The sequence below is a fragment of the Culex pipiens genome, chromosome 2 (assembly GCF_016801865.2).
Source record: "Culex pipiens pallens isolate TS chromosome 2, TS_CPP_V2, whole genome shotgun sequence".
Taxonomy (NCBI): Eukaryota; Metazoa; Arthropoda; class Insecta; order Diptera; family Culicidae; genus Culex; species Culex pipiens.
Genome location: NC_068938.1, coordinates 18,565,562 through 18,588,118, shown reverse-complemented (window position 1 = coordinate 18,588,118; position 22,557 = coordinate 18,565,562). Strand labels below are relative to the sequence as shown.

Sequence of the window (22,557 nt, the reverse complement as noted above, 5' to 3'; positions counted from 1 at the left end):
TTTTCTCTGGACGACCCCCTTTAAATGGCAAAATATGAGAAATGCGGCAACGCCGCCAGTCAGCTGTTCTGTCCAGGAACTGTCAAACGCACACTGTAAACAAACCATAATCTAGAGAGAAAATCGAGCAACTTTTCTGTTATCAAAATTTTCCTTTGATTTTTCATGCGAAATAGTGCAGCTTCCAAAGATTAGTCATTTGCAACTACTGTGTTGTGCAGTGCAAAGTGTGTCAAAAGCAAATATGAGCAATTTTTAGTGCAATCGTGTCGATTTTACAACGCTTGAAATTTTGTGTTGACAAATTTGGTGTCTTTGTTTTGGTACATTTTTTGTGTTTTTTTTTCATTTGGGGGGCGGAATCCAGTTCGCTTAGTCACACCAAAACAGATGTTTTCGTGCTAAGTGTGTGCCAAAAGATAGCCGTAGAGTAGTGTTCGGGGAAGGAAGATGCCACCGGAGCGAGATATCATCATTCGGGGGTGGGAAAAGCTAGACGATGACGTCATCATCAAAGATGTTGCCACCAAGGGTAAACACGTCAACCTTTGCGTGTTCTTTCTGGCCCAAAGGAACGAGCTTTCGCAGACCGAGGCGAAGAATTATTTTCTGCAGAAGGTGAGATTGAATAAAGAACAACATCGATTGAAAACAGCTTCGAAATGAAAGTGTCTCAACATTAGTGAGAGGAAATCGATGAATACCTCATCAAAATATTAAAATATATAATATTTAACAAGCGTCTCCACTTGCTTGTCACAGTTACACTTCATTCGATGGAGGCGCATGGCAGTTCAACTGATTTATGAATAATATATACAGTCCCGATTCGATTACCCGAAGTCTCGATTATCCAGGTTTAGATTGTCCGAAATTTAATTATCCGAGGTTCGTATGGGACTTCGGATAGTCAAATCACGAAAAAAAAAAAAATGTGAGCTAGGTAAAAATAAGAATTACTTTTTATTATAATTTGTTGAAATGTTTGAAATTCTCAACTACCTATTTGAAAAATATATAAGAAAAATCGAAAATTTACAATCTATAATATTAGATAACATGATTAAAAATTTTATTTTTACACTGTGTTAAAAAGACTTCATCAGTTATAAAATCCATTCTTGAATTAATTTTTGATTGAGTTCATACCACTTTTTTATGGACAGCCCTCAAACTTAAATGGACCAATAAAAAATAGCTTGTTTGGACGTAAGGAGGCGATGAACAAATATGCATCCAAATAAAATTTTTAGCGATTTTATCTAGTTTGTAAACGTTGAAAATAAGATTAATTAATAATTTTAAGAGCGAGTCCACGAACAGGACATACCCCTTTGTATGGGACGTCGTTTGGACCTCACCAATCTGCCTGAAATTTTCAAGGGTTGTTTGTACTAGCATCTGTCCAAAATATGAGCACTCTCGGTCAACGGGAAGTGGGGCAAATCGGGACACAAAGTTTGAAGGTTCAAAAACGTCAAAAATCTTAAAAAGGCTATAACTTAAGCAAAATTCAATTAATTTTCAAAATTCAAAATGCATCTGAAAGGGCTTGAAAAATGCAACAAAATGCAGGATAGAGCATCCCAATTGATTAAATCTAAAGGGAGTTATTGGCATTTTAGTGAAAAAATAGCATAATTTTCAAACTCAAATAAAAAAGTGTTCCATCCAGATATCTACTCGGTTCGACCTGCAGCTTGTAGGGGACATCTGGGACTACCATCTGAGACTGAGAACGCTCCTCTGGGTAAGGCAGTTTAACATATTAGATCCCATTTTATGGTGATAATTTTATCATATTCGTGTTCCTGAGACAATTTCAAAATAGAAACATGCATAAAAATGTTTATTTTGATCCATTTGAGCCCTTTAAACAATGAAAGTTAAAAAAAAATTAAGAAGCTGCTTTTTTCTTGTGTTATCTAGTATCCTTGGAAACGAACTTGGTTTTCAATAAATGTGAATCGAAGATTTTTTGAACTTTTATTTTTTTAAGGTCTAAAATGGATGAAAATATACATTTTTAAGCATATTTCCATTGTGAAATTGTCTCAGGAACACGAATATGATAAAATTATCACCAGAAAAAGGGATCTAAGGGGTCTCCCGTGCAAAAATTTACAATCAAAAAATTCACTAAAAGTAAAAGTGTCTATTTAATATGTTAAACTGCCCAAAGCGTTATCAGTCTAAGATGGATATTTAGAAAAAAAAGAATCAAGATTGGATGTCCATATATTTACGTGATTTTTGGGCAATATTCAATATTCAATATTCAAATTATTTATTTGCAATTATTTATTCAAATATTTGATATCATTTAGAAACAAGAAAAATGAAGTAATTTATAAATTTTCAGAAAAGCATAATTAAGGGTTTCATACATGTAAAAAGTTACAAAATTTCATGTTACAGAAAATTTATTGAATCCACTAAAAAGATATTTTCAATCACTTCTAAAAATGTCATGAAGATATTCCATGATTAAACTAAGTTAGAGCCGATTTTAAGATCAACATTTTGCCGTGCGCAAGGGGACTGTCAAACCTTCTGAGCATTTATCTCGAAACACCGAGTTGATTTACGGGGGTCACGATATCTCGAGATGGGATGTACCAAATTGGCTATAATTTGGAGTGAAGACTCTCAAGACATATCCCGTGTGCATGACGAAGCGAAGATTTTGAAATTTTGCTTTATAAAAAAAAATACAAAAAATCAAAAAACTGACGATTTTTTACATGAAAAACACAAAAATATGTTTATCTTTTTTTCAAATATTTTTTTTTTTTTGGAAATCGGCATTCGTCATGCACACAAGACCGGTTTAACGAGTTTTCATCAAAATTTTGAGTAGATGTCAAGGCAGTGTTAGGTATCGTGGCATCCGTTTTTTGAAACTGCTAACTTCAAATAGCTATATCTCGGCAATGATACAACCAAATGTTATCAAATTTGTTTTGATGATAGATGAAAATGTATATTTTAATGCCCGGAAAACAGATTTTACATAAAATGAAGTGTGTGCTCACACCAACCTCTGACTTTTTTGTCGATTTACATCTATGTAACCCCTTAATCATTTGTTATTTTTCATAGATATTTTTACGATATTGCCAGCTGCATGTTATCTTGTCTAATGAAAAAAAAATGTGTCACCTTTGAACCTGTGAGCTTTGAACAAACCTAAATAAATAAACTTTTTATTCGAGTGAAATAATAAGGCTCTTCTAGTCTCATACAATATTTTTAGTTTTTTCTTTCTTTTTTTCAATAATTCAGTAATAAAAAAAACTTAATATACTACCATTTTAAGATATATTTCATCTCAGTTTATTTTTTTTACTTTCAAAACAGTGTCCTCGTGGTTTATAGATTGTACCTTGGCTATCAAATAAATTACCTTTTTTTAGTTTTAGCAATATTCGTATTTCCAATGTACTTTGCACCACATCAAATCAGTCAATTACTGCACGTTTCAATTAGAAGCACATCGATTTTTCCATTGATACACTCTTCCAGTTCAGTAGACTCAATTCTGTTTATGAAAGCTGTAACATCTGTTGATTTGCCTCCTTGATTAGAGGGCGCCACCCATCGCTTGACCCTCTCTTATTCTCTCTAATTGTAATCATCCACAAATGATTCAGATGCGTTCCTAACAGGAACCGATTTATACTAAACAATACAGACTCACGTACATTAAATGTTTGTATGACTTGAATCAACAAACAACTCGCCCGTCAGCTGGCAGATCGAGCCTGGCGAAAGGTGAACTGCCGACAAGTAACAACCTTTTAGCTGGAAAAGTATACTTAGAGCAGAGGAAAAGTGCATCGCTTCGTTATCAGTGCGTATTTACAAACAGCACTCCTTCGGTAGACTCAATTCTAACGCGTATAGATCATCTTGTATGGTTTGTTTGAAGAGAAGGTCGAATGTATTTTGCACTTATCTGTCTGTCACATAGATCGTTTGACCTATCCCCTATCAATTTCTGGTGATTTGGAAAAGCTAATTGAGGCTACTGTTACCATGGTCTATATTTATTTACTGCCGGTGTAATAAACATCTTCTAGGGTTGATTAGCTACATGGAAAAACAGTGCCACTGAACCATCCGTAACCGGTATTCCAGAAATTACTCGTCCTTATCAACTTGGTGAAGCGATCTACTCTTGCGCCGATGCCCCATCTCACATTACTCGGCCACGCAAAAAATATAAATAAATAAAAAAGTATACTACTCACACTAGCCCGCGCGGGTAATCAATCGGCTAGGAACCTTCAACGGTTCCAATCTCGGCTCATTCGTAGTCCGCGCTTGTTCTCGATCGCATCGTTACCGTTTCTGAACTCCTACCTACCGTTCTTCGCAGGTCAACGCGTACGTCTACCGGCTGCTCGCGAACCGCCAGCTCTACAAAGCCGAACACATCCTGTCCAACATCGACCGCACCTCCAAGTATGTGTTCTACCAGATAGCGGCGGAAACGAGCGACCACGGCCTGCGGGACTACATCCGGGACCATCTGCGGCGCACGATCGACGATTACGACGGCGAGGGCGGCGAGGGGCGCCTGCTGGACGCCAACTGGCGAGTGTACTGTCTGCTGAAGGGCAACGTCGGCCAGCTGGCCGAGCTGCTCCGGGTGCTGGATCCGGGCTACAGCGTGCTGGAAATCGAAACGATGTCATTCAATACGTTCTACGCGAAGGAGGAAGCGTACCGGAACGCGGTGGCGCTGGACATGTTCTTCAAGAATCAAGGTACGTAACGGGTGTTACGAGCTACGAGGGGGGCTTGGTGATGCAATTCCGCGGGAGGGGCTGGACTGGACTGTGACTGTGATTGATTCTGGCTGATGCAATCGGTTCCGATGCCCAGTGGAAATTAGTGTAAATATTGCGTGATCTTTTAAGACGGTTCTTGTGAATGAGTTGAGGTAGGACAGAAAGAGGGATTCCCCGTCGTGATTAAGAAGAGTTATAATCAGTATGATAGTATTAAAAATACTTTAGTAGCGGAGACCCTCAATATGTACTACGGCTTTTGAAGATTTGGCCTTCAAATTGTGGAGAACGAGCGACTGATACTACGAATTCTCAGAATTTTTCAACTTCAACTTAAAATCTGAGTCCTCTAAATGTATAGACTCCGGCTTTAAAAGGTTTAAGATTAGGCTTGAAATCATACTGAGCATAAAAGAAAAGGTTTAAAAGCTACTCAAAAAGCGTTTTCTACAATTTTTAAGTTATTTTGTTTGCATCATTAGTTTTTCCAAACAAGTCTCCATAAAATATTGCATAAAAATGAGTACGCAATTATACGAAATATTGAGTATACGTAAATTTTGAACATTGAAACGGGATTTTCTAATTGATGTCTTCGGCAAAACTTTAGATTATAATTAGGACCATTCAGACAAAAATAGACATACTCATAAAAAATAACCAATCTCTATACTTCACTTTATTTTTCACTATAAGTTAGATCAAAATACAGGAAGTGGGGCAAAAAATCTTTGTAACAAGCTAAGAAAATGCTCGTTAAAAAAACGTAAAAAATCAGTCGGATATTTTTAAAATCATCTTACTTTAGGTCTTGACTATGACCTCGTTAAAACAAGGTTAAAAAATTGGTTTTGTGTAATAAAAAAACGCTTTAAAAATTATTGTTTTCCGGCACATTCTACAGCTAGGTGGGGCAAGACGAACAACCCGTTACGGCAAAAGAAACAATGCATGAAAAAAAAAATTTCTATCGATACAAATATTTTAAAACGGCGTAATATTGAATGTTCGACCCTTATAAAATGTTAGCCTTGATTTGAAAATTTGGAAAATATTGTTTACGAAAATTTCACGAATGTTTCATATTTAACTTTGTAAATCAGACCATTAGTTGCTGAAATATCGACGCTAGAAAATGGTGGGTTGTTTGGGTGAGACTTAGAAAATATCAATTTTCCTGTTTTTTAACCTTTGCATGGAAATTTAAAAAGAATTTTCTCAGCTTTTCAAAAATATATTTTTTCAAAGTGGGCAAACATTCAAAAACATGAAAAACTGCGACTTATTTCAAAAAAGTTACCTAAAAATGGCTATAACTTGAAAACGGCGCACTTTATCAAAATTTCAGTAAAGAGCAGTTCTCTCAGATTTCGGTCATTCGATTTTTTTTTTGTATTTTTAATCCGACTGAAACTTTTTTGGTGCCTTCGGTATGCCCAAAGAAGCCATTTTGCATCATTCCTTTGTCCATATAATTTTCCATACAAATTTGGCAGCTGTCCATACAAAAATGATGTATGAAAATTCAAAAATCTGTATCTTTTGAAGGAATTTTTTGATCGATTTGGTGTCTTCGGCAAAGTTGCAGGTATAGATATGGACTACACTGAAATAAAATTATACACGGTAAAAAAAATGGTGATTTTTATTTAACTTTTTGTCACTAAAACTTGATTTGCAAAAAACACTATTTTTATTTTTTTATTTTTTGATATGTTTTACAGGACATCAAATGCCAACTTTTCAGAAATTTCCAGGTTGTGCAAAAAATCTTTGACCGAGTTATGAATTTTTTAATCAATGCAGATTTTTTCAAAAAATCGAAATATTGGTCGCAAAAATTATTCAACTTCATTTTTTGAATTAAAATCAAATTTGCAATCAAAAAGTACTTCAGTAAATTTTGATAAAGTGCACCTTTTTCAAGTTAAATCCATTTTTAGGTAACTTTTTTGAAAATAGTCGCAGTTTTTAATTTTTTAAATTAATGCACATGTTTGCCCACTTTTGAAAAAAATATTTTTGAAAAGCTGAGAAAATTCTCTATATTTTGCTTTTTTGAACTTTGTTGATACGACCCTTAGTTGCTGAGATATTGCCATGCAAGTGTTTAAAAACAGGAAAATTGTTGTTTTCTAAGTCTCACCCAAACAACCTACCATTTTCTAATGTTGATATCTCAACTACTACTGGTCCGATTTACAATGTTAAAATATGAAACATCTCTGAAATTTTCCGATCTTTTCGAAAAAAATACTTTCAAAGATTTTAAACCAAGAAAAACATTTCAAAAGGATGTAATATTGAATGTTTGGCCCTTTTGAAATGTTAGTCTTGATTTAAAAAATTGAAAATATTTTTTTCGAAGAGATCGGAAAATTTTACAAATGTTTCAAATTTAAACATTGTAAATCGGACCATTGCTTGCTGAGATATCGACATTAGAAAATGCTGGAAATTTCTGAAAAGTTGACATTTGATGTCCTTTAAAACATATCAAAAAATAAAAAAATTAAAAATGGTATTTTTTTTTGAAAATCAAGTTTTAGTGACAACAAGTTAAATAAAAATTTACCGTGTATCATTTTTTTTTCAGTGTTGTCCTTATCCATACCTACAACTTTACCGAAGACACCAAATCGATCAAAAAATTCCTTCAAAATATACAGATTTTTGAATTTTCATACATCATTTTGTAAGGACAGCTGCCAAATTTGTATGGAAAATTATATGGACAAACTAATTATGCAAAAATGGCTTCTTTGGGCATACCGAAGGCACCAAAAAAGTTTCAGTTGGATTAAAAAATACAAAAATTAAAATTAAAAGAAAAGACCGATTTCGTAGAGATTTGCTCTTAAGTACTTTTCGATTGCATATTAGTTTTTAAAAAAAATAGTTTTTACATTTAAATTTTTTTTTGTTTTTTTATTTTTTTATTTATTTTTTTTTTTTTTGTTGTGCCGAATTTGTCAAAGCAGTGTTGAAATATTGTGACACTCCTTTTTTGAAACTGCTAACTTCACATAGCTATACAGTCCAGACTCGATTATCCGAAGGCCTCGGAAAAATTTCACTTCGGATAATCGAACCGCGAAAAAAAAATTTTTTTCGTTGTCTAGTTTTTGATTGTTGAGCATAGGTAAGGCTACCAACTGTACGGATTTTTTCCTTACCGTACGGATTTTCGACCCTCTCCGCGGATTTTAAACAGGCCGGATTTTTTGTACGGAATTTTTCGCATAGTACGGATTTGTACGGAATTCTAACAATTTTTTAAAAAAATCATTGTTTTTTTGATTGGGTCAAAGCTTTTGTTTATTAGACATTTTCATTTAACTGTCAGTTTGATTTTAAAGAGATAACTTGCATAATTTTCCGGGTTTTCCTCAGTTCAAACTAGATTGTCAATAATTGTTCTTTTCAAATTCCTTACAAAACATATTTATCAAATAAAAGATAAAAAGGTTTTCTAAAGCTTGTGAAACCTTGTGTTGTGCTTGTATTTATAGGACCTTTCCAATAAAAGCTTTAGAAATGTTTTCGCGAAAATACTGACAACGATATTATTCGTAAAAGCAAACTTGATATTTCGTGAACTTTTAAACGTTTAACAAAAATATTTCTAATTCCCAAATTCCAAATTTATCTAAATAATTCCTTGACATTTTTGTCATACCATAGTGTCATGTCGGTAAAGTAAGGAGCGGCCGTGGCTGACTGGTTACGGTGTTCGCTTTGTAAGCGAATGATCCTGGGTTCGATTCCCATCTGCTCCCAACGAGAAAGTATAGGAAATATAAATCTTGAAACTCTGAACATGTTCGAAAAATCAAAGTCGCTCGAGTCAGGGTTCGATCCCCCGTCCTTTGGATTGGTAAGCAAAAATGCTAACCACTAGGCCATCGCGACTTGGTGAGCTATGACTGGAATTAGGAATACTGTTACCACCATTAACTATATACGCGCTGGGTCCTTGTCCATTTGACAAGGGTTCGGAAGTTCTAAATAACGTTTGAATCCGATTGGTCCAAACGTTCTTCAGGGCGGGGCTTGTCGACAAAGCTGAAGTACCTCGCGCTCGGCTAGCCAGCGTAGAAATGGGTCACCGAAGCTCGGCAGAGCTAACACCTTCCAAATGCCTATGCGAGTTATTTGCATGTATAGAATGTAGATCTAAAAATACATGGAAACAACTCAATTTGTAAGAAGCGACCGCGTGGTCCCGTTTGGTTGGTTGCACACACACACACACACACATAGTGTCATGTCGGTAAAGTATACGGATTTTAGCTCAGCAAGAGTTGGTAGCCTTAAGCATAGGTATGACCTCTAAACTAATTTTTAAATCCAAGATGGCGGCCAAAATGGTGGTGATGCAATATTGAAAAAATGCATTTTATTTTTTAAAAGGCAATCAACAACTCAAATTTGACTAAAATGGGGTCGTAGAACTAAAATTTTATGTTTTTTTTTTGTTCGTGATTCCATTATCCGAAGTCCCATACAAACCTTCGGATAATCGAACTTCGGATAAACGAAACTTCGGATAATCGAGTCTGGACTGTATCTCGGCAATGATACAACCAAATGTTTTCAAAATTGTTTTGTTAATAAATGAAAATGTATATTTTAATGCCCTAAAAACAGATTTAAAAAAAAGTGTAAGTGTGTGCTCATATCAAGCCCCATAGTTAAGATATCTCTAAGGAATAAAACTAGGAATCGCCAAAAGGGCCAATGTGTTGCGTCGGTTGCTTCCAATCAAGCTCGTTTTAAGATTTGGGCTTAGTAAGACTCAAGTAAATTGTGTAACACCTTAATGAATACTTCCATACATTAACAGGAGTTCAAATTCCACTCAAGCATCAATCAAGAAATTTTAAAACAAACCATTTTAATCGACATTGAGCCAGAAACGTGTCCTACTACGCAATTAAGTATCTCGCACACGGGATGCCGCCGCCTTATCAAGGGCAATGCATAACAGTTTATTGTATTGTACTGCTGGACGGATGTAGTAACCACGAGATGCCGCCCAACGAAGAAAGGCCCGGCGGTCCGGAACCTTGGGCGGCCACACACAATACTGTTGTACTATACTACACTGATGGCGACAATTAATCAGCGCTGCCTATCTAATGACCTGGTTTTTCCATTCATTTTCGAGCACGGTCCAGCGACAACCCGCGCGAGCCTACCCGAGAGTGATTAAGTTCATTCAACAACGCCGCCACTATCAATACGTAGTCCTATTAATAGAGTTTTTTGTTATGGTTCCTTCCAGAAACGGAAATCTCTCCGCTGCTGGACAAGCACGCCGTTTGGGGATATCTGCTGCGGAACAACATCGACAACCTGGTCAAGATCTGGATTCAGATCAACGCGTGCTTGCGGGCGGCGGACCAGCATCCGGCGAGCTACTCAGCGGAGGTGGCCAAGATCAAGATCGACATTTACGATGATCCGCGGTTTAATGAGCGGTTGCGGCAACTGTTTCGGAGGTGGGAGATCAGCGACTTTATGGTTTCGCAGCTGTCCGGCCACAAGAGCATGACCAAGAATGAGGTGTTGCTGAACGTGCTGGCGACTTATGGGAAATTTGTGGAGCAGGAGCGGGGCGATGCATTGGTGATCTTGAGGAGACTGTTTACGACGCAAACGGTTGAGGTTAATCGGGGTTGGCTGGAGCAGAAGGTGTTTCGGGAGGGGTTGACACGGCATTTGGTGGAGAATCGGCTGTTTCAGCTGATGGATTTGTCGGTGGTGAGTGAGGAGTGTTTGGAGCGGCTGGTGGAGGACGAAAACTGTGATAACCGGAAGGAGTTGGAGTTGTTTATGGCACTTAGAGGGCTTAAAGAAGATAGTATTAGTGGGGAAGGGTTGCTGGTGGTTTCGAGGAAGAGTTCCGAGTATTTGTTGGAGACGCAGGAGAGTTTTTACGATGATAATCCGATCATGTTTCTGTTCGAGCACTTTCTCAATCCGAGCAATGCGGCGTTCCCGGATGATGATCAGCGGTTTTGGAAGCTGGCTCATTTGAGGAGTTTCCTGGCTCGGCTGAAGGACAACCCGATATCGATCGTATCGGCGAAGGAGTTGATGAATCTACACGAGCTGCCTTGCTTGGAGAAGATTCGAAGCAATTTGTTCAAGGATTTGGATGGAACCTGCGATGAAGAGGAAGCGTGCGCAAAGAAGGAAGCGATCCTGCGAGAACATGGCTACGTACCGCACTTTAACCATCCACTGCTGTGCGAAAAGTACTCGACCGAGGTCAAGCTCAACTACTTGCACTACATCAAGCAGCAACGATCGTGCTACGCCCTGTACCTGTTCTACGTGGACCAGCTACGAAGCTACGCTCGAATTACGCCACAGCAGATCAACAGCGCAGCAAGAACTGCTTCCGAGGTCGCCCTCGGACACTACAATGATGCCAACCTGGTGTCGCACTGTACGGCCTTCATCGAAATGCTGGGCGTGGACAGCTCGCGAACGCGAGCCTACATCCGTTGCTTGAACATGCTGAACGAAACTGCCACTCTCAGGGAGATCTCGACCGTCGAGTTGATCGAGCAGTGTGAAGACGTTCTGGAAAGTAGAACTTGGGATGATCCCAACCTGCTGCTAGACCTGGAAGCAATGACCACCGTCTGTCGAGCTAGCCAACTGAGCTTCCCGGAAAAGTATCTCAAGCAACTCCTCAACGAAAACGACTGGTTCCGCTTCCTGCTTCTCGTCGAATACCTGGACTACCCGCAAGAGCAGATCCTAGCCCTGAGCAAATCCAGCTTCCAAAACGCCACCATCGGCAGCAACGTGATGCGCGCCATCAAGTACTACACCGAGTCGGCGGGTTCACTGCGCCGCGAATCAACGCCAACCTCCCTCAAGAAGCGCAACAGCTGGACGCCAAAGAAGCGACGACGGGTGAGTTATCAATTTCGTAACATGGTTCAATTAGCGCGGCTTAGCTCTCTCTCCACGCATCCTTAAAACAAACCTCAAACCTCTCCGCGCGCTGATAAGCGCGTGTCGACTTTTCTTTTTTTAGCCCGCAGAACCGCCCGAAACCGCCTAATCGCATTGTTTTGGTTCGCGTTCTATCTTTCTAGGGCAGCAGCATTAGCAACGCCGGCGGCGACAGCCATTCGAGCGTATCGAGTGAGAGTGACATCCAGTCCAGCACTACGACGACGACCACGACCAACAGGCGCCACTCGACCATTAGCGAGTCTTCGCTTGGTGGTGGGTTGGACTACGACGGATCGCGCTACCTCGCCGAGCGGTACGATCGTGACCTTTTCGCCACTGTGCTGCTGTGCTCGAATGAGGCCGATACACTGCGATCGGGCCGGTGCACGCTGGATTTTGACGGGTTTAGACAGCTGATGCTGGGACGGAAGCAGGGCGGGACGTTTGGGAATCTGTTGGATCGTGCCGTGGCGAGACGATGGCCGCTGTTGGCGGTTCTGGCGGGAATGGTAGCGGAGAGCAATCGCAAGTACTGTTGGGTCACCTGGTTGATGGTATCGATCAGCTATCCGTTCTATGAGAAACTTAAGGAACTATCCGAGGTCGAGTTCCTGCAAGATTTGCTCGAGTTCAGCGTTCAGAAAGGTTACGTCCAGATATTGCAGGACTCGGTTAGCTTATTCTACCCCGATTCAAACCTGTGTAACTTGACCAAATATTTCGTCAACACTACAAAGTTGGACTTTTCCCAAATCACAACCGATCACTTGCGACATTTCTTGCTAAAAGTCAACGATTGTCCGCTACTCGGACTAAAGAAACTGGAGATGATCGCGTTCGGGGTCAAACTGCTCACCCTGCACGTAGATAACAACTTCAGCTCGCTCTACCAGCAAACCTGCATGCTGGAGACGCTCGTCTCCTCAGACATCAACTGCTTCACACAGAAAATCGACTTTGTCCGACTGCTCAAGTTCTGCAACATCCTGAAACCCACAACGGTGAGGATCGCATTCATCAACTTCTTCGATCGCGAAGACCTGCGCCAACAGTTTGAAGCCCTCTGCGAGCAGCTCGTCTCGCACAAAAACTACACGCAAGCCATCGAGATCGCCGAGCTGTCCGCCCTCCCTCGCGACTCGATCATCTTCGAGCACTGGATCAGCGACTTTGAAACCAACGAGGAGTGCGACTTTTCCCAGTACCAATCAGACATGACCCGCTACGACGTCGGTCCGGAGCTCCTCCTGAACTTCTTCATCCACATCGCGAACCGACTCGAGTACGGCAACCGGACAAAGTACGACCTCCTAAAGCGAGCTCTCGAGCTCATCAAACAGCACGGTCTCTACCCGAGTCAACTGTACGACCGCGATCGTCTCGAGTACGAGCTGGCGCTGGCTTACGTGAAATGTTCCGAGAACCCCTCCACGCTACCCCTCTACCACTCGCACTTCTTCAGCAACACGCTCAAGCGCGACGGTGGCATCCTCTACCACACCTTCATGGAGCTCAAAGAGGTAGCCGGGATCGACGATCTGACCGTTTCGAATCTTCCGCTGGAACACCCCACGGAACGATCGCGTCTCGATGGCCTGATCCACCGACTGCTCAAAGAAGGCGACATCGTGCAAGCCCTACGCTACCAGGCAATCTTCGAGCAGCGTCCGTATGATCTGCACTTTGTGGTGTTCTGCATGGGACTCGCCGAGTCCGTGCTCAGCTTGTACAACCTCTCCAAGGAGGAACGCCTTATGCTGAACGAGGACTGCAAGCGGGTATCGCTGCACATGCAGCGTAGAACACTGCGCTTGAGCCGGATGAGTCAGTGCTCGGCGAATACCTCCTCCATAGGATCTCCGGCGCGACTCGAGTCGTCGGATACGAGTGCGGGAGCTTCCGAGTTCGAGGAGGTTCCCTCGCGGGAACGGCAGAACGTGCTGGAGGCGATCAATGTAAGTTTCTAGATGATCTTTTTTTACGATTTATGTTGTAATTTGACTTTCTTGCAGGGTCTCGGCGCCAAGATCCAGTACGGACAAGACCTCGCCCAGCGGGTCATCCTAACCTACCGAATAGCGATGTACCTCGATCGCGAGTACAACGAGATCCTCAAAATCCGCGATCCCGTCGGCTTCCTAGAGGAAGTGATCCGCGAGGACTGCTTCAACAAACTGGAAGTGATCAGCGACATTATGACTTCGCACCGGATGAGTGACGCCACAATTTCACGGTTTCTAGCTCGGGAGATCGTCACCGCTGTGGTCAGATCCAAGTTCTACATGCTTCAGCAAGGTTCGCCACTGGCGAATGCAAAACCGATCGACGAACTGCTCTGGGGTTATAACATCGATCGAGAGTTCCACCTCTTTCTGGAACTCGCGCCCAACACGACCATGCTGGGCAACTGGCTGCTCAAGTACTGCGACGCGATCAAGTGCTACAAGCGGCTGGAAAAGTCACCGGATCGTTCCTCCATGACGGAATCCGTCGTAGACGACGTTGAACCAACCCTGCTCGATAACCTCAAAGAGATCTTCAAGAACCAGATCCTGTCGCTCAAAAAGCAAAACACGATCATCGTCGCGCTGCTCGTCAAAGCCCACGACTGCTTCGTGCACGAGTGCTCCGTCGAAGGCATCGTTGAAGTCCTGCAGCGGTGCAAGTCCCTGAACAACGTGCTCACCGGCGCCAAGTCGTGGAACTTGATCGTCAAACTGCTCGTCGGCATCGGACGCTACCGGGAGATGTACTACTGCTTCGAGACGCTCATCAAGAACGATCAGTTTGAATCGCTGCTGGGGCAGTTTGACGAGAAGCACACGAATGGCCTCAAGACCGCGATCATCTCCTACCTCCACGAGCACTGCCCGGCACAAAAGGAATTCTTCCGGCTGGCAGCACTTCACTTCCTTATGTACAAGGAGATCGCCGAAATGTGGGAAACGGAAGCCAAGTCCAGTATCGCCAAAGTCCTGTCAGTGTACGAGTTGAGGAATCCCACGACCACTGCCAATACAAGTCCCAAGATCTGCATGCCTCGACTGATCTGCGACCCGTTGGCGTTCTCCGAGCTAAACTCCGCCTTGGAGGCGTACACGCATGCTACGGAAAACTACCTACTGGACAATAAGCTGAACTTGGCCCAGAAGATCGCTTCAAACGCTGAACTGGTAGCGTTACAGCTCTGTCTAATCGAGCAAGCCAAAACAGAGCGGAGCAACCCCGCTGAAGATTCTCGAACCTGCATTTCAGTTCTGAACATCAAAAAGGACGAAAAGGGCTCGAATCTCGCGTACTTTGTCAACACTGCACTGAGGTAAGCCACCTTCTTCATCGTTTCCCCCCACAACCTAACCCAACCCCCTCCCCAACAGCGTCCCGCAAGCCCTCATCATCTCGCGAACGTACGAGTACGAGATCAACTGGACGCAAGCCCTGTACCAGCACTACATCGTAAACGGCTCCACGCCCTACCTGGAGGATTACCTCGATCGGATGCCCCTCACCGACGAGATGGTCGAAAGTCTCGTCAAAACGTTCCAGCTGGAGCCGTGCGTGACGCCGGAAATGGAACGCGCCATCGCGACGCTCGTCGAGATGGTCGAAACCGTAACGCTCAAGTACCGGCTGGCGTCGCTGCTCGGCCTCAAGCGGACCGTCCACGAGCTGATCAACGAGAACAGTTTTTACTACCTGAAGGATTGTGACTATGGGAGGAGCGAGAGCGTTAGCATGGGGAGCTGAACGGGTGGAGGCTCTCTCTCCGTGGAGTAGGGTTGTTGCTGGCTTTATGATAGTATTTTAATTGTAATATTTTTCGTTTGTTTGTTACTTTTTATCTGTGCGATGAAGATGGTATAACGTGTATTTATTTGTTTTATATTCGATAGTAACTATACGGCTTAGCTGTTCCGTTCAATATAATCCTGAAGCAATATTTACAATAAAGAAAGTCGAAACTTAGTACTTTATGGTATGTTTATTATATGAGCAATTCCTAACAAAAAACGAAAATAGATTCCATTTGCATTTTTTAAGGTGGATAATTCTTTGTGGTAAAGTTTACTTACGACCAAAGAAGCATTTGGCATCATTGTTTCGTCCACACAAGTCTCCATATAATTTTGGCAGCTGTCCATACAAAAACGGTATGATAATGGTAATATTCAAAAGTCATTTAATCGGGGCCACTCAAATTCAATTTTTAAATACCCGGCTTTTCCAGTCGGGAAAAGTCGAGAATTCGTCAAAATCCGAAAAAAAACTCATAAATTTGTAATTTTGTGTCAAAATTTCGGGGAAGTCAGAAATCCCGAGTATAATTTAATGAAAAATATTGTTCTAAATTTACATAATTTTGTAATATCTTTTCAACAATTGCACTCAGATTGTTATGAGCACATTTCTTAAAATTTAAGGCTCAAAAGCTATGTAGATCAAGATGTAGATTGCTTATACAAGTTGGATGATTATGACAGGGATGCCAGATGGTTTTTTGAAATGTCTGTAAAAAAGTCTGTGTATGTCTGTGCACTTGTCTAAAATTCAAATATATCAATTTACAGTCATTGAAATCCTTCAGCAATTGCGTTTTGAGATTTGAGAACTAACTAAATAAGTTTTGGTTAAAAAATTTACAAAATATTATTTTAATGAAGTTTTTAAAAAGTCTGTGTACCTCAAAAAATGTCTGACACAAGCCCAAATGTCTGTGAAACACAGACAAATCTGTGTATCTAGCATCCTTGGATTATGATGACGTGCATTTGGCACAGATTTTGAGAATATGTTTTATTATTTTTTTCAATTTTTTTTAATTTAGTTTATTAAAATTAAAAAAATCTTTAAAAACAACTTTAAACAACAACAAAGCTATTGAAACCAAATTTGATAATAGATCTTAATTTCAACGAAAAGCGTCAAGTTGTAATTCTGTTTCAAATTTCACATGGCTCAACTACTTTTTTTGTAGTAAATATTCTAAATTTGTTAAGCTAGATTTATTAAGTTTCTGTAAATATTTTTCAGCATGCTTTTTTATATGTATGAAAATAAAATAGTATGATATTCATTTATCGAATAACATTAAACTATCAAATAAATTCCAAACGTTATCGCTTCGAATAAAAAAAATTAAAAAAATCTTTTTGCTTTTTTACAAAACTAAAATAAAATTGTGAAAATGACAAAATAAATTCAAAAACTTGCCTAAATCCATTTCAAACAGGATTTTAATCTTTAAAAATTTCACTTAAAACAAGATATGAGATAATAAAATACGAATAACTTGGTAAACTGCATAAATGTAAACAAATGTGTCCCACACGTAAGGTTGTTAAGTTTTCCTCCAGATTTCTAGAACAAAGTACTGAATGTTATAGGCTTTTCTTAAAGGACACACGATTTTAAAGCAAACTGCATCAATAACTCAAAGGCGATGAAAATGCATATGGGACATTCATGCGATCAGGGGCAGTAAAACAACATTGATTTTTATATTGAGCATCAAACTTTACAAATTTTAAAAGGAAACTTGATGAACATATTTTTACACAAATTCAAAGGACCCAAAAAGCGTGCAAGTGATTTGAATATATTAAATCCAAAATGGCGGCAAAATGACATTGATGCATTCAGATTTGTTTGATGCAAAATGCATTTTATCATGCAACAGGGAATCTACCATTCAAAATACGACTAAAATGGGGTCACAGAACTCGATTTTGATATTAATATTACTTTAATCACGTTAGATTGTTCAAATCAAGAACAAAGTTTGAAATTTAGTTATTTTTAAGCATTTTCACGTAAAAGTGTCTCGTCTCATTTTTAAACCTCTCGTTCTTCCAAAAGAACCATGCATGAACCATTAAACCATGAAAGATATGGCAGCTCAAGTTTTGTTAATCAGCAAAATATAAATTTGACCAGTAGTAGAAATACATAAAAGAATATAAAATCCTGGATGCTTGATAGCTTAGCTTTAAAAGTTAAAAATGTTAAAAAATATTTCATAATTTGGTAATCTTTTGTTGGATGACATTCAAATTGTTTGAAAAAACTATAAAAATGCCAAACTCGAGTTAGAATGGGTTTCAAATATAACAGCAATGTGGCAAAATAAAACGGAACCTTCAACAGAAGTTCATGAGTTTTACTTGAAAAGGTCATATCTGGATTTTTTTGAAAACGTCCAATAAACCAAATTTTCAGTTTTCGCTTTTTGGGTGTTTTTTAATACCCCTGACTCAAGGCGGTTTCAGAAACACCAAAAACTGGAAATTTGGTTTATTTGACCTTTCAAAAAAATTCCAGATATAAACATATAAAACACAACTGCTTATAGGTCCTTTTAAAACAAACTCTAGAAATTTAGTTCTTTTTTCAAAATTGGTTTTTGATAGCTGAGTATTTTTTTCATTGAAGTTTAATAAATATTTTTTTTATGAATTTAGTCAAAAATAAATCTTAATACGTGTCATCAACAGTGTTCAGCATTTATTAGGATTTTCATAACATTTTTACTCTCAAACAGTGAAACTTAAATTTGAAATAAAGACCTTGATTTGGGCAATTTATCTAAAAAAATATAAAATATAAAAAAAATCAGCCGGCTGGAAAATTTGTTTTAAAAATTCATGGGTTTTCATTTTTTACGAAATATCATACAGCCAGACTTTTTCGTGGATTTAGGTAAATTCTTTTCGATTTGCCGCATTAAAAAAACAATTATACAATATTTAATACAAATAAATATGGTTTCTAAAAATTGAAAGAATGTCTTCATCCGAATTAAAAACAATATTCAAATTGGGTGACAATTAAAGAATGTTAATTTTAAGACATTTACTTACTTGTCAAACGGTGGATCCATGATTTCAAATCAGCACTCCCTTTCAGGAAGTGGACAATGAAGTCCAAGATGTTGTCCAAAATTTTCAACGATCATACCAAATTGAAAGCATTAGCAATTCCAGCTCAAATCAGGAATTTTTCTGGTTCTTTTGTACCCGACCCTCTCCGATTTCAATGAAACTGTGTAGACATATTATCCTAGGCCTATATAAGCCTTTTTTGTGTATATGGAGCCAATAGTACTCGAAAATAACATTTGAGGAGGGCGTAAGGTATTTAAATATTTTTGTATTTTGTAATTTAAAAATTACTGTATCTTGAAGCCGTTGCGTCGTATCAAAAAGTGGTCAAAGACAAACTTGTAGGAAATTGGACGGGCTTTCTGAAAAAAATACACTGAAACAAAAATACACGCCACATCTATGAGATTTTTTGATTTTTAAGTCTAAAACTTAAATTTAAAGGTGATGTCACCATTTTTTTTTCGTTTCAAATTTTTGAGGAAATAGCCTAAAATGTTACCAATAGACTGACAAAAAATGCAGGATGGTATGTCTCTCCTAAAAAATACAAAAATCATTTACTAAAACTGTTTTTTTGAAAAGTGGTCTAAGTGGAAATCGATAAAACATAAAAGTCTCCATATTGACCACTGTCCTATGTCCAATCCGTGGGAAGATACAGCGGCTTTAAAAATAAAAATGTTGAAAAAACGAGTTTTTTGGTGTTTTTTGGCAATTTCTATATAACAGACTTGGTTTTTCAGTCTCGTAAATATGTTTACCGGAAAGCTCGTCCAATTTCCCATATGTTTGCCTTTGACAGCAGTTCAATTGGATGTAAGGGCTTACAGATATAAGCTTAATTGCATTGCTTATAACTGAAAATAGAATATTTTTTTTCAGTGTGGTAGAAACTAGGATAGTAAATTTGCTTACGTAAATATAAAAACGATATAAATCAAAAAGCTGTCAAAGACAAACTTATGGGAAATTGGACGAGCTTTCCGGTAAACATATTTACGGGACTGAAAAACCAAGTCTGTCATATAGAAATTGCCAAAAACCACAAAAAAAAACGTTTTTTTAACATTTTTATTTTTAAATCCGCTGTATCTTCCCAAGGATTGGACATAGGACAATGGTCAATATGGAGACTTTTATGTAAAATTGTCTGGAGAATCGATTCCCTTTACTGGTTTTTAAAAATATTGACGTTTAGACCACTTTTCAAAAAAAAAACAGTTTCAGTAAATGATTTTTAAATTTTTTAGGAGAAACATACCATCCTGCATTTTTCGTCAGTCTTTTAGGCTACATCCTCAAAAATTTTGAACGAAGAAAAATCGTGACAACACCTTTAAATTTAAGTTTTAGACTTAAAAATCAAAAAATCTCATAGATATGGCGTGTATTTTTGTTTCAGTTTATTTTTTCTCAGAAAGCCCGTCCAATTTCCTTCAAGTTTGTCTTTGACCACTTTTTGATACGACGCAACGGCTTCGAGATACAGTAATTTTTAAATTACAAAATACAAAAATATTTAAATACCTTACGCCCTCCTCAAATGTTATTTTCGAGTACTATTGGCTTCATATACACAAAAATGGCTTATATAGGTATAGGATAACATGTCTACAAAGTTTCATTGGAATCCGAGAGGGTCGGGTACAAAAGTACCAGAAAAATTCCTGATTTGAGCTGGAATTGCTCTTAGATATCTCGTCCAATCACTGAAGCCAAGCGACATATTTTCTCCAAATTTTACCAGGGACACATTTTCGGATACCAATGAACAAAAAAACACTGCTCGAAAGCGTTCATTTTTTTTCCTTCAACGATTTTTCATTGTTTTCATCCGACATATAATTTTCTCTATACATACTTTAGTTTTCACTTATAATATAGGTTTTTTTTGCCTTAATTTCTTCACATTTTATCATTTTCTTTTTTGCTCAAAAGAAAAACTTTTACAATGCTTCTTCTTTCTTTCTTATTATTTTCTTAATTTTCGTTTGCACTCGCAATAACGGATATATAAGTATGCTCGCGCGCGCTTGTGTGTGTCTGTGTGTGTTTTTTATGTGTCCAATATTTTTTTTCTTGGCTGTATAATGTACTTTTTTTGCTTGTTCCAATAATAATAGTAATCATAATTGTGGTCCACACAATCGTTTACGCGCGTGTATGCGTGTGGGTGTGTGTGCTTGTTTGTGGTTCATTTCAAATGGTTACCATTCCACTAGTTTTTTTTTTCTTTTGTGTATTTCCCTTAAATTTTGTTTTAAATTACTTTTACACAAGTCACTTGCAGCGTGTACTCTCTCAGCTGCGCGTGCATTAATAATTTTCGCTATCATTTGGATTGAATGGTATGGATTTGATTTGCTTACTTTTTTCCAACAGGAAGGTTTTCAATCTTCTTAAGGAGGGGGGTCGTACGTAACTTCCGCTGAGTATTGTTTTTTTTTTCTAATAAATTTGTCGATTACACACATTTTCATTGATTACCTTTAATAGTTTGCAAAAAAAAAACGAAAAAAAAGAAATCGAAAAACACTTTCAACGGAACAACTTTGTACAGGGGGTGTGAGTTTTGAGTGATAAGTTGAGTTGACAAAAAGGAACAAGGATGTTTTGTGTGCCTTGCACCAAGGCCTAACGCGCGCGTTGAAGGGCAATATAAAAAATGGGAAGCAAACAACAAAACACTTGCTCCAGCTCCACCACTCCTAAAATGGGGTGGTGGGTTTTTGTGTGTGGGTTCTAACAGCTTTTTTTTTGGAAGTTTAATTTTGCCTTGCATTGATCTAACTTCGATTTTTTTTTCAGTGTTTTTAGTTTTGCGTGTGTGAATCTTTTTTTTTTCTTTTTTCACTTATCTACAAATATTTATGATTTGTTCATATTTTTACCACTTTTTTTACTAGTAATACAGTCCATTTGTTATGTTTTTCCTCACAATTTCAACATGTGTGTCTGTGTATGATTTTAGTATCGTTTAATGAAATTGAATTGAAAGCTTTTCTTTTATAAATTCATCCGGAAACTTAGGGCTAGATTATTGTGTGAGTGTGTGTGGAATAATTTACAAAGGATGATGGGTGAGAAAGAAAAGGCAAGACAAGAAAATGCAATTGCAATCGAAAGAGGATGTGCGACAGCATCCCGACACAAGATGCAGACAGAGTACGAGAAAAAGGACGAAACTAGCAGTGTAGGTTTATTTGGTCACATTTTTTTTGTTTTTGTTGCCAAAATAGAAACGGAAATGTGTTCCCCTTTTGTTTGTTTGTTTTTTTTTTTGTGTTTGGTTGTGTCTTTAACTTTGTCCAACGGAGAGGAAGTTAGGTTTTATGTTGTTTTTTTTTTCTACAGCTGTTATGGTTCGTTGAGTTTGCTCAAAGTTTTAGCGAGAAATTGTTCTATTCAGTACTATGTATTATAAAAATTGATTGTATACAAGTGGAGTAGTAGTACAACTATGGTTAGGTGTGTTGTGAGTGTGAGTGACCTTTCTAAACTGTGAGTCTGGGTGTAGCTGTGAGAGTTCTGAGTTTTCACGATGATTAGAATTTCTAGACTATTTCAACTATCCCGTTTTTGATGGTTTTACAATTGTTGTTTACTTATTTCGTTAGTGGGATTAGATGTGAGTTTGTGTATGTTGTGTGTGTGCGGAGGCCTCTGACATTGTTTTACTATAATTGGGGAAATCTATGATAGTATGGTTGTGACTCGTTGCGAAAAACTAGCTTTGTCAACAATTTGGAAATCGATGTATTTCAAATGGCATTAACAGCATTTTTCATTGAAATTCTAAGAATTTATCAGATAAATTCGCAACATTTGTAAACAGAAAACAATATTTGGTAAACAATTTATTTTTGAAAATAAAAAAAAACAAAAGAAGAAAAGTTAAACAA

At 38.4% G+C, this 22,557-nt stretch overlaps 1 protein-coding gene across 1 annotated transcript; it reads left to right on the top strand.

Moving 5' to 3' along the window:
- Positions 1–92: 92 nt before the first annotated feature.
- Positions 93–15,744, top strand: LOC120432432 (spatacsin). The gene is made up of 6 exons (XM_039597650.2): positions 93–618; positions 4,382–4,772; positions 10,084–11,729; positions 11,915–13,729; positions 13,787–15,093; positions 15,152–15,744. Exons 1-6 carry the CDS (start codon positions 451–453, stop codon positions 15,519–15,521), a joined length of 5,697 nt encoding a protein of 1,898 aa, XP_039453584.1. The 5' UTR covers positions 93–450; the 3' UTR covers positions 15,522–15,744.
- Positions 15,745–22,557: the final 6,813 nt, after the last annotated feature.

Coding starts and splice junctions, on each gene's coding strand:
- LOC120432432 (XM_039597650.2), top strand. CDS start 451: ATGCCACCGGAGCGAGATATCATCATTCGGGGGTGGGAAAAGCTAGAC. Junction 619..4,381: donor AGAATTATTTTCTGCAGAAG/GTGAGATTGAAT, acceptor CGTTCTTCGCAG/GTCAACGCGTACGTCTACCG. Junction 15,094..15,151: donor TTTGTCAACACTGCACTGAG/GTAAGCCACCTT, acceptor CCTCCCCAACAG/CGTCCCGCAAGCCCTCATCA.